At 42.4% G+C, this 13,191-nt stretch overlaps 1 protein-coding gene across 4 annotated transcripts in view; it reads left to right on the top strand.

Moving 5' to 3' along the window:
- The first annotated feature begins 7,176 nt into the window (after positions 1 to 7,176).
- MATCAP2 (microtubule associated tyrosine carboxypeptidase 2) overlaps positions 7,177 to 13,191 on the top strand; it is a 32,964-nt gene continuing 26,949 nt past the window's right edge. For all 4 annotated transcript variants that reach the window (XR_008464865.1, XR_008464866.1, XM_054191456.1 and 1 more), the window contains exon 1: positions 7,177 to 7,399. Coding sequence is in view for 2 of the 4 variants with exons in the window: in XM_054191456.1 (XP_054047431.1) it covers positions 7,375 to 7,399 (25 nt within the window). In the remaining 2 variants the exon portion in view is untranslated. The remainder of the gene's footprint in view (positions 7,400 to 13,191) is intronic.

Here is a 13,191-nt window from a genome sequence, read left to right as displayed (position 1 = left end):
AAAAACATTATGGGGAGAAATAATAAAAAAAAAGGAGAAGAGCGGAGAATGGCAAATAACAAGGGAAGGCAACAAAGAAAACAGGATAAAAGGACAGAAGAGAAAACATATTAACATGGAAAAATAGTGAAACAAGGAATGAGACAAAACTCATATTTCATTAACAACAGGAGACAGTTGTCAAGTGAACTCAGTTTCAGAAAAAATCTTCGGGTGGTTGAACTCTGCATTTTTACAAGGCTGTGGGAGTTAAGAAACATTTGCCTGTCATGCACTCTGAAAAGATTTATTATGTTCACAATTCTCTCAGTATAATATTGCATTTGTATCACTAAATCACAGAAAGTTTCTCAGGACCTTGCATTTAGGTCTCCTGACTGATTTACACAAGAGAAGGGGAATTAGACTGCCTTCTTTTGTGTCTCAGTTATAAAATACCTGCTTTTCGTTCTTTATCCATACAGTACAGTTGTACCATTTGCTGACATAAAAATTCTGAAATGAAGCAAAGGGCCTGAGAGTACTTAAGTGCCATTATGCTAATTTAGACCGTGATGTTAATTTACAGTACCTGAGATTTGCTTGCAACTCTGCAGCATAATGCAAATGGAACAATCACATAATGCAAATGGAGTAATTGCATAATCACATCAGCAATTTCACCAGCCCAATAGCATTACATTTTATATTCTTGAAATAATTTTGTGAAAGATGGGAAAATTAGGACATTTTTGTTGAAAAAACATTTTTCACCAAAAAAGTGTTCTATCAGCTCTTGTTCCCTTTTTTGAAGACTCAGTATGCTGTAAGCTCAACAAGTGATAATTTTCTGACTTAATTCTTGCCATCTTAGTCTCATATTTTAAATAAATAAATGAAACTATAGGACACACAAATCATAAATGGTGCATAAGTAAGGCCAAGAATGTTACCTACAAGATTACCTTGAAGTTTTTAAAACTAAAGTAGGTGCTCCAAGTTAAGCGAAGCCTGTATGCTTTGATAGACAGGGAAAGACCTAAGGGTATGAAAGGGGTTTTACATGCATTCATGATTTTTTTTTCCCTCTTTACTTTCCATGTCATTCCTCTGAAAGAAATCCATGCACCAACATGAAATCTTTTCTGCAATAGTAGCATACCTACACTAGAGGGTGCTACTTAGACAGGATTTAGGCTGGTTAGTGTTTTGCTTTGGAAATCTCTTTTTCAGTATTTGGGAAAAAACCCGCCCATCTGAAATAAGAAGCAGCTGGTTTTAAAGGGAGAAATTCTCCTGAAATTTGAACAAACACAGTTAAAATGTAACAGTGATTATATTTTCCACACACGTACCCGTGAGGGACACTGGTAGTACAGTCATCTCAGCCTCAGTAGAAACTACATATATAATTACACTGAGGCTGTGTTAGAGATGAGTAAATATCCCTAATATTTCAGTCTGCATTTGCTTAAAAAACTATTATGACATGGAAAATAGATTAATTAAAGGAATATGAAAATAAGGTCATGGCTCGTTGTTAATGAGAGGGACAGAAACATCTGATGGAATAAAACATAAAGTAGCAGTCTATAATAGAAATACAGTCTCACTGAATGTCTCGGTGTGATATGATACTTGCAATAAAACACAAAAGAAGGCAAAAGGTATGGAAATGGCCAAGAGATTATTTTAAATAATTCTTCCTTCTTCCTCCCAGTGGTGGTGAGGATTGTCAGAGCCCTGAACACGTCTCTCCATACCTCCAGGGGCTTTGGAGATGGTGGAGGTCTTGGGCCATGAAGAGAGCTGCTGCTCCCTGACAACAGTTTGCAAGTGGCTTGGTATGGGCTGCTTGTCATCTTAAACGTCTAATCCAAAAATCTCTTTTGAGCTCAGAAGATGGCAGAAGGTGTGTGCCCTGCACTGTCCCCCACTTTGGGGACTCTGGGTCTCCAACTCTGTGACTCTAGTAACACAGTGACAAAGTGGTACCCAGGGAATCTCCAAAACCAGACATGAGATGGAGGACAATAAAATTTGAAAAGAACTCTGTCTTGGCTTATGCATCTCCCAAGCCGGAACACCTTTTCCATCAGCTGAATTTGTCACTGGTGCCACTTGAAGGGGATTATTCACCATGGAGTAGATAAAATAGTCGTGGCTGTTTTCTAGCCCCATGTAACTCCACAAACTATGCAGGAACCTGCAAGGTAAAGCTAGATACCAGTGCCAGGCATGTACTTGGAAACTAGAAAAAGAGAGTGGGCTTACACTTGGGTTCTGCCCCTCATTAAGTCTGGTGCTTCTCCTTGAAAACAGGACTTACCAGAAGACCACCTTCTCCAGGCCAGGCAAAAGCCCTTCTGCTCAACAGATCCTGTCCTAGGTGAGAGGATCTGGATGTTCTATGAAATGAAATGCTTTGATGAAGAAGTAGACCATCGCTCTTTCCCCAGCTGCTGGGTCTTTGCCCACTGAAGTCGACTGTGAAGGGTCCCCTGCTCCCAGCGCTGGGGCTCCAGCTCCAGGAGAGCGCTGGCCCCCAGCATGCAGGTGAGGCCTCTTTCTCCAAAGCACAATGCGCATGAATTGCATCTTGTAAAATGCTGCTGAGAAGGTGTTTTGTGTTTCTTGGATATCCCCTTTTCACTTCCTAAGTCTGTTGTACATCATGGAGCTGCTAAAAATAGGGGATTGGGTAGGGGGTGTGGAATAGGATGGGATAAGGAAATGGATAGCAATAGGGAGAACAACACTGTGTTTTTCTCAGTCCCCACCTGATCAGCAAAAAAGGGTAATGCATCACTATGAAAACATTTGCTTTTCAACTGAAATTATCCCAGCACCACAGGAGAGCTGGCAGACTTCAAAAGGCCCAAAGACAAAGTACGAACATTTTAAAAATCCTCATCATATGGGTGGGGGCGGATCGTCGTTAGCCCTGTGCTGCCTGACATGGTGTTTGTGTTGCCACAGCAAAGTATCTGTGACTCATCTGCAGGTGCTTGCAGTTCGGCAGGCAGCCTGCGCCAGGGCTGCCTGCCAGTCCTGCCTGCCTGTCCTGCCTCCTTGTCCTGCCTTGTCCGTCCTGCCTGCCACTGCCCAAGGCAACATCCTGCCTTTCCCAGAAGGACCCCAGTAGTGATGAGGTGATGCTGCAGAAGTGGGCAGATGGTTAGAAGAAGAAAGGTCATGGGGGGTGCTTTAGTCCCTCAGTCCATACCGTACGTGCAAGCTTGACTCTGACTAATTTATATAACCCAGTTCTCTGCCATAGGAAAGCAGCTTCTTTTTTCTTAGTAGGTGTAAGTGCATTTGTGAGTGTACAGTAGACATCTCTGATTTTTTTTTTCCCCATACGATAACGGGACAACAGTCAGCTACATTTGTAGGTTCACATCACGAGGATCTTGCGTTGCTTTCACTTCTCTGAACTTTACCGCAAGGTTTGCCTGCATTTTGTTTCCCCTTGTTGGGCCAAGCCTCCTTAGCCTAAAGTGGGGACAATTTCAATGGGTAAATCAATCCAAATACTGGAGCCATATCAAGTTGTGTTCTTCAAGGCAACTTAAAATAGCAGTCCCATTGAATAAGACTGTATGAGTAAGCAGCTCCCACAAGCACGTGCTGCCTTTGCTGTGTACTAGAAACGTAGGACCCAGCTGGCATCAGACAGCAACGTTAGACATTTCTGGAGTTTCTAGAACGAAAATGTCTGGAAGGACGGTCAGTTGGAGTCACTCGGTCAATGAAATTGTTCAGTCAGAAGATACTCAGCCAGCTAAGAGGCATTAAGTCAGGGAGGGGAGGCTAACCTTGCCATTCTGATAGCCCTGAAGCTGTGCCAAATTATGCAGAGTTAGTTAAGGACTCTCGTTCTCAGCTTTCCTAGTTCCTCAGAAATTCTTTCTTGTCAGCACAGAGAAATGGAAGAAAGACGGTGTGAATATGGGGGAGAAACCAAATTAAATCGACAGTAAAACAAGTGTTTGTATGTATACGTATATGCATATTTTAAATCCAAATGCACATATACACAAATATATTTATATATACATGTGTGTGTGTTTGAATTTTGCAGTGTTAGGTTGTGACAGATGTAGAAATCAATAAAGTGTGTCGCTGCTCCAGACTGTACATGCTGCAGAGCTTATTGATGCTAATGTTTCTGTAAAGATACTCTTCTGCATGCAAAACATTGCAGTATTTTTGACCAGGTAAATCTGAAATTATCTCTGGAAGTAATGTTATGTTGAAGCTGAAATACAAGATGCACGTCAGCTTTAATTCTGCCTCCTAACAACGGGTAAGTGATACCAAGATATAGATCTATCTGTATTGTGGAACTGTGTTATTTAAGCTGTAATCCACAGTGTGTCTCATGTAAACCTTACCATTTGTCCCCATGTCCCCTCACCTTGCTGCAATGCCATCCATGCCAGCTGCACTGACAGCCTCCAGGAATTTTTCCATGAAAGAGGAGCTCCTCCTTTTTCCCACTGCCCATCCAGACGGACTTGCAAGCTAAGACACCTTTGAGTTCAGAACTGTTAGACGTATATTGAATATATATATAGTATTTTATATATAAGCATTGAGATGCTTAGTAATGTTTTTCTTGACTGAGCTTTCTATGTTATGCTTTTAATCAACAAATGTGACAAAGCTTGCTCAGAGCCAAAGCAGCAAACGGGCAGGTGGCCTTTTAGCATCCCTCCTCCATGCCTTCTGCTACTGCCTTTGGCATCCTCCTGCTAGAGCCAGGAGCTAGCATGACCTAAAAAAACCTTCAAGCCACCCTGCAAAGGAAAGAGGCTGGCGGGAAGAGACAAAAAAAGGCACGGGCAGCAGATTCAGGGGTGACTGAATACCAAGTGCTCGGTGAAAAAGGACTCTCAGACACTAGGGAGAAGTGGGCAGGAGATGCGGAACATGGAGAGAAGGCATCCACCAGAGGGAGGAAGGAGGGGGGACAGATGTGTAAAATAAACATCAAAAGCTGGAGTTACTGATTTCATTGCTATGGCTTCCAGGCATATATGAAGTATCATCCTGAAGAAGATAATTTAGGGTCTACATAGCAAAACCATTGGGGGTTATGGTAAAATGGTACACTGACTTTACAACGTAGCAACCCTCTATCATTTCTTCATCTGCTGCGCTGATTATTTGCAATGCTTGCACTGATTCACTGTTTTGGGATTTTTTTCTGTAGTTACCATGCATCACAAGCAAATTCTAACCCATTAGTCATAGCTTTGTCTCTCTAAATTTAAAAGTGTTTATTCAGTTCCTACTATTTGAAATTTGGAGACAAGCCTGCGGGTTCTAGATACAACAGTGTTAGCAAAGTACTTTAGAGGGTATTTTAGGTTAAACTTAGACATGTTGACAGAGCATGTATCTTCTCTGTTCCTCAAAGAATTCAAGTTAAAAGGGACATCAAATTTGTCAGCTAGGTAGAAGTGTGTTTCAGCACTAGCTCTTCATTAGCAGACTGAGAAAAATGACACCTCAGTCTTTTCATAGCTGGTCTTAAAAGTGCCTGTCTCTGACTGTTTGTGAGACAGTAGTAAAACGAAAATATGTGCTTTAAACTCTTTTTTAAAAAAATAATAATTATTGCCTGTGAAGAGTGATATGAAAGCAGAGAGAACTATCTGATCAGTGTCTGCTCAGTCGCGTGATTGCATACATGCAAGTGTCTACAAGAAGGATTAATGAAGTTCAGTAAAACTTTTCCAGGTAGGACATGGAAAGGCGTTCTCAGAAACATCAATGAGGTGTGACCTGTGGACTTCCCATCCCTGCTTATGCGATGATACAAACAGATCTCATACCTTATAGGAAGATGTTATGGAGAGAATCAATGTGTACAGTGCATTGCAAGCATGAATTTATTGATGGGAGGGAACGTGGCACACATTTAAGCTATTCAACCAAAGCAGCACACAACTTGCCAGCTCTCCTCTCCCTGGCAGATGACTACATTTGCATAGAATCATTCTGGTTGGAAGAGACCTTTAAGATCAAGTGCAACCATTAACGTAGCACTGCCAAGTTACCGCTAAACCATGATCTTAAGCACCACATCCACAGGTCTTTGAAATACCTCCAGGGATGGTGGTTCAACCACTTCCCTAGGCAGCCTGTTCTAATGTCTGATAACCCCTTCGGCGAAGAAGTTTTTCCTAATATCCATCCTAAATCTCCCCTGGCACACCTTGAGGCCATTTCCTCTTGTCCTATCACCTGTTACTTGGGAGAAGAGACCAACCCCGACCTCACTACAACCTCCTTAATGTATGTTGAGCACTATTGTGCTGTTAAGTCACTTTCAATTAAATTACTTTCTCCCTTAAGCATTGACCATTTAGAAAAGTAAATGCACTAACATACTAAAATGCATTCTTGTGTAATCTGACTTCAGTAATGCCCTTAACTCTGCACGAAGAGTAGAAAATCTTCCTGTACCATGCCTACGTTAATTGGTTACACAACTGTAATCGCAAAGGTAGAGTAACTTGTTCCTATTTGATATTCAATAGGCATTTTAAATCATGCAGATTACGTTTCAAGGAGTCAAAGGTTTCACAAGCAAAGCAACAGATTGCACAACAAGTAAAGCAAGAAAAGGGTGCAATATAAAGTCTCTCTTCTGCTTTAAATTCTGTGTATTGCTTATGAATCAAAATTCTCGGTTACTAAAACCAAGTTATTGCCCCAAACCATTGCTCTGATGCAATTCCTCTTTAGCAAGAGGCGACGGCCCCTTGTCGTGCTCTCCCAGGGTGGCACATACCCTGCTGAGCACCCTTGTCCCACCAGTCCTTTCTCTGCCAGCCTCAGGCCCAGCTGATCATTATCAATCATACCAATTACTATCAACTACAGCAATGATGACAGTCGATTATTATCAACCTACTGCCGCGCAGTCGCTGGATTCAATGCAAGTGATGCCTGCTAGACGCTGGAAACCCCTCAATGCTGCTGGCACCTCCCGCCAAGCCGTGCCGGTGTGATGAAGCTTTTGGGTGCCCGCCCCGCCGGCGGCCATCCCGGGACACCGGCGGGGCCGCCCCGCCCCCTGTACTACAACTCCCAGGATGCACTTTCCCCCGCGCCTTGGCCGGGCCAGCGCTCGGGCGCCGCAGGGCATGCCGGGACATGTAGTCCGCAGGGCCGGGCGGGCGCTGCACTCCTGCGAGCCGGGCTCCCTCGGCCGCGGCGGGGCCGGGCCGGCTCCGGTGAGGCGTCGAGGCCGGCGTCGGTCGCTGCCTCCTTCCCCGCCTCCCCTCAGGGCTCCCCGCCCAGGAGGCGGGAGCCCGCCGCCCGCCTCAGCCGAGCCCGCCGCGGAGGGGCGAAGCCAGCGACGCCGCCCGGCGGAGCACCATGCTGGAGTCCATCCGTGTCACCGGTGAGTACCGCTCCCGGGGCGGCGGCCTGAGGTGGTAGCGGCGAGGCGAGGGGCCTGGGGCGGCGGCGGGAGGGCACAGCGGGGCCGCTTTCCCCGCCGCCCTCCACAGCGCCTGCGGGACCCCGCGGCCGGCGCCCACGGCTGCTCCCGGCGGGGAAGAAAAATCACGCGAGGAGGAGCCGGGGGGTTTCGGTGAGCCTGCTGCTCCGCGGGGGCGGGGGGAAGGCGCTTTGCTCGAGGAGGGGCGGCGAAGCGGGAGTCCCCTCGGGGAGCGCGGGCCGTGTCCCCTTCCAGCGACAGCGGGGAGGTGGCACCTGCCCACCCTTCGGCGCGGCGAGGGACAGGGCATGCGAACAAACATGCTAATAAAAAATATTACTGATTACCTCTATGTCTTTCACTCTTCGGGCTCTCCTCTATGCTGTATTGTCAGAGAACTTTACGAATCTTTATAATATGTATATATAAAAACCCCTATACTATGACTATATAACCATAACGTGGAATGGTTTTGTGTGGTCTCAAAAAGTTTTACCTTCAGTTCTGCATATATGTGATACGCGGGAAAATCTGCAGAACAGTTGCTGCCGCAAAACAAATTTTTTCACTCGGATGTTTTCCTTGTTTAAATTCTACATTTCGTGTGTCATTTCTTCAGGTACTTCAAGCCAAACCTATCTAGAAGAGATCTGGATGAGGTGTCTTAGTGATCCCTCATACAATACTGCTACAATCATAATTAAGATTTCTTACAGCAACACTTTCTCTGTGTAGTGTATATGCCATTCCATCTGTGTGTGGACATAAACTGAAAGAGGGGAGATTTAGATTAGATATTAGGAAGAAATTTTTCACTATGAGGGTGACAAGACACTAGAACAGGTTGCCCAGGGAAGTTGTGGGTGCCCCATCCCTGGTAGCGTTCAAGACCAGGCTGGATGGGGCTTTGGGCAGCCTGGTCTAGTGGGAGGTGTCCCTGCCCATGGCAGGGGGTTGGAACTAGGTGATCTTTAAGGTCTCTTCCAACCCAAACCATTCTGTGATTCTATATGAGTAGGGTGTTACTTCTGGTAACGGGTATGGAAATAAAGTTCACGGAACTAGACAGAGCATCCCTAGGTATGTACAAGAGGAACTGTCATGTTAAAGGATTAAGATTTCTTAAGAGGAAAGATAGTTATTTTGGGTCCATGCCCCTCAGGCAAGTATTCCTGAGCACATCTGTGCTGCAGTAGAGCGAGCCAGAGATCTGCTTGGATGGAAGTCTCATCCTGTGCAGGTCTGTCTATAAATCAGTAATCAGTTGTGCGATTATAACCTGACTCTATTAAATCAATGGGAGTTTGTTGCTTGATTTCATTAGGGCCAAGTCTTCACTTTTACTGATTATTACTGTGCCCATATAATTTAATTTGAAGAGCCTAAATTTGGAGTCAGTTACATAATATCATATTTCAGTGTAGAAACATGCATGCAAGAAACTGCTTGCAAGTCAGTTCATACTTTTTTTTTTTTAGGTAGAAAGAGTACATCTTAAGTATCGTTGCAATTTTAAAGAAGAAAAATCAAACTGCACAGTCTAAAGTCATGCCAATGAATCCTGTAAATGCTGGATATATGGGAGCATTATTTACAAACACTGGCAGTTAATGAATCAGACATACAGGTCGGCTCTTGGTTTTGGAGCTCAGAATTAGAGTTGAATAACAGATACACTGTTACAGAAGGAAAGAAAATGTGTGGATATTTTGGGAAAAAAAAAATTTCTTATGTTACATGTCAAAGTTACCAACATTGTATGAGCTCTAATTAATAACTAACTTACTGTGAAAATATAATAATAAAAAATAGCTCAGTGCCGGTCTTTTTACAGGAGCACGCTGACTAATTCTACAGCAAATACATTTTCAGTCATTATAGACAGGGCTTCTAGCGCTGTCTAGTTCAAGTTGCCTGAACGCTGTCTGTTCAGAACTTGAGTGTTTGTAAAAATTAAAGGTGTTTATAGTGGTGAAAAAAATATACTACAGGATTATGCTCAGCTTCTGTTACTCCACAAACATAAGCCTGTAGTATTTGAAAGGCAGTGGAACGTTATAGATTCATATATAACACTCTCCATTGCCCACTTGTCGTGGAATATTCTTTCTACAGCCCTTTCAGAAGGCTAGAGCCTATAAACTACAAATAGTTATTAATCTACTCCTATTACCCAATTATGGAAGGTAAGAGTTTTCTTTGTAATATAATTGTACATTTGCAAAATATGTCAAAGGAAGGCTCTTACTTATCGCAGCCGTATATTTTCTTCTCATCTTTCACTTTCAAACATCACTATTTTCTTATTACTTGTAGACAGATCACATACATTCCTTGCACTTCTATACATTTGAAAATTCAAGTCAAGCTGTTTGTTTCTGATTTTGAACAAAAAGGAATTCAGGCGTGTTCTAAAACGGTAATGCTGAACTGAAAACCAAAAGCAGCGGCTCAGATGATTACATTTCTAGGATAAGAGGAACTGCTCCAAGAACATCTTTGCTAAGCACCTTAAGAACCATGCCTGCAGTTCGGAAAGGATTTGTCCATTACACATATATAACCTGAGTGACAGCTGCTCAAAAACCACAGGAGCTCTCTACTTTTTTTAGAACAAGGCTAGCTGGGCAGAGAGGGATCTGTAGCCACAAATATCTATCACTATTAGCCTCTTTCCACCTACGGAACAGGTATTTAAGAAGCTGCTTGGATAGTAGCTACCCAGTAGCCTAGAGAGGTTTTTCTACAACACTCTCCAAAGTCTGAAAAAATTCTTACATTGGGCTTTTACTACACATATTATTAATATAATAAAAAATTTTCTCAACACATCAATTTCTAAAGGATGGAAACCAATAGCGTAACCTACTCCCTGAATTTAACATAAAATGTAATATTTTTTCCAACGAATAGCCTCTGAGAAGATTAGGCAATGTCTGCGATGCTACAAGATTCAAAGCTAGCAACTGGGGTGCAACTTACACGCAGAAAGTATTTCATTAGTGCAGAATTATAATGAGATTCATGGTTCCCACACATCCTCTGTTAACAGTCCTGGGGGGTACATCCCTTCTCCAGTACTGCAGTGACACTCCTGGGAATAGCTGCATGCATATAGATGAAGTTACACAGGAGTAAAACTCCCCTGTTGACAAAAATCAAGCCTGTGTTATTTTGTGGCGTTCTGTGACATGTGCTACATTTGTACCTGCAGGAGGGAGTAAGTCCAGTACGGAATTCCAGCAGGTATCTTAAAAACAATGGGATTTTGGCTAGTGCATGACCCTCTTTCCCCCTCTCATGTGAAGTCCTTTAGGCAGACAGGGCAGCTGCCTTTGTCTGTCTGTCCTGCTAACCCACCTTATGGGATAGCAGAAACCAAACACAGGTGCTCCAAAGAAGGGCAAGAGGTCTACTCTGGCACAAGACAGACCAAGTTTCCATTGAAACAGGAGGGTTTTCTATCCTTTGGTACCCCCTAATGATGCCAAAATGGGGAGAGGCAGCTCTTCTGCCCCCTCCTCCTTGCTTCTTTCTACATCATCACCTTCCACTCCAAACCTGGCAGATTGTTTCATTTAGTAATTCACCAGTGTCTCTACAACCCATGTTTTTATCACTATGTTCTTTCAGAGAGGAGAAAAAAAAAAAAAAAAATAAATGGAAGTAAACACAGTGGGAAATCTTGCTGGGAGAGACTATGCTAGGTTTTTTGTGTGTGTGTTTTGGTTTTTTTGTTGGTTTTTTTTTTTTTTTTTTTTAAATTGTCAAAGGACTTGGGGCTTTGTGACTGAGCATTTGGAAGCGAGAGCAATGAAGATACTCTGTACGTAAATTACATGTTTTTAGGGAGGTTCCCAAAGGTAACTGGAGGCTTGGGCATGTGTTCTTTGACAGTTTTCTGTCTGCTGCAAAAAAAAAAAAATATGCAAAGTTAGGAAATTAAAATTTGTAATTCTCGGAACACATGTAAGGTGAATGAGATACAAAAGATAAAACCTATGTGATATGTAGTATGATATGCAGGGTACACTTATGCCCTAGTACGATAATTTTTAATTTGCCTTTTTCAGACCTTTTAGAATTAATCTGTTGACATCTGCCCTAGGGTATCCAGAGTGTAAAAGCTGGGAATCACTGCTAGCCAATCTCTGTAATTAATGTGGGTTGATAATCCATTCTCTGACTGGCTACTTTATGGCAATATGGTATCGAAATATATCGAAAACATAGCAAAATGTTTTTGAAACACTGAAACACATTTTCAGAACGCAGGCTGAGCGATGAACTAGTTTTATATTCAGAATACTAAACCACTGTTGCAATCACCAGACATTGCTAACCCTTGGAAAATCTTGGATACAGTTTAGTAAGTTGAGTTTCCTAGAAGGCAGTGCATTTTTATTTTGATTGATGCTGTCTGATTTACAGATGTAAGGGAGTTTAAAATGATAACTATTACAGATTTAAAAAATGTACTGGAAAAAGAACTTTAAAATTTGGTGTTTTGCAACATGATTTTGATGTTGTCTCAAACATTTTCTTGTTTATTTTGTAAAACAACAATGTTCACAGGACCAATCAAAATATTTAGAAAGGCAGTTAAATGACTTCTGTGAGAACTACACTATCATTAATATAATCTTTCAAATCTGCTGGATTATTTGTTGATTCTAGGTTTCCAGCACAAATATGCATCAAACAGCATCCTTCCTCAGTCAGAAGAAAATTAAGGACACCCACACTTAATTTGGCAGCTGAAAAAAATCACTTTGCTATGAGATTGCACATATAAAGTAACTACAGTTGTGGGGACAACTATTTTTGATATCAACCACGTGCATGTGAAACCTGCCAGTGCATGGTCAGCACTCAGTCACCATTTGTGACTCTTGCAGGAGAATTCTGACTTGTGATGTTCAGACATTATCTAGATATAAATGCATTGATTACTGGCCAGCTACACTACTTAGGCTCTGAAAGCTCACTGTCATGAGTTTTTTTGGTATTGGATTGATACAAGAGCTTGGGAGGATTTTTTTAAGGTCATTTTGAATTATTTCTTTGAATTCTGTTTCTGGTTTTGGTGGGTTTTTTTGTTTTTCTTTTCTATTTATCACTTCTGAGATGCACATGTGGTATTAACTCAAAGTATTCCCTGCGTAGTAGCAATTTAAGCCTTCTCTTCTCTTTGTGGCTTTTGAGAATTGATTAGTAGAGAAGGTGAAGCATTACCACCGCTAGCATTACATTATTATCTCTTGTCTGCATTTTAAGTAGCAGCTCTTGAATTTCCAACTTTAATTTTGTCTACACAAGCAAAGTCACATGCTCAGAAATGTAATATTTCTGTGTTCAGACATTCTGGAAACCTCACTTTTCATTTATCCTTCTTAAAAGTAAGGATTCTCATACTGTAATACTTGGTACAGGCTTGAAGTCCATCTTAAATACTTGCCAGAAAATATGTTCGAGGTGTCGTCTTACTCTGTTGCCCAAATGCCTCCTTTTATAGCAGTTGTTTGTAGATAGGTGTACACATAAATGAATGCCCACTGCACGGTATCCTGGCTGAATATTTGATGTTGTTTGCCTTGCGATGGGAACTGTGGTTCCCCACCACTACAGCTCAAGAAGATAAGCCGGGTAGGCAGGCTGTCACCTATGCAATGAGAATGATCTGACAGAACGTGAAGAAGAATGCCAAGGAGGGCGTTGCTGCACCAAGCACGGAAAGAGGATTCACAAACTTA

This window comes from Rissa tridactyla, chromosome 2 (genome assembly GCF_028500815.1).
Source record: "Rissa tridactyla isolate bRisTri1 chromosome 2, bRisTri1.patW.cur.20221130, whole genome shotgun sequence".
Classification (NCBI taxonomy): Eukaryota; Metazoa; Chordata; class Aves; order Charadriiformes; family Laridae; genus Rissa; species Rissa tridactyla.
The sequence above is the reverse complement of the archived record's forward strand: the minus strand, read 5'-3'. Positions and strand labels throughout refer to the sequence as shown.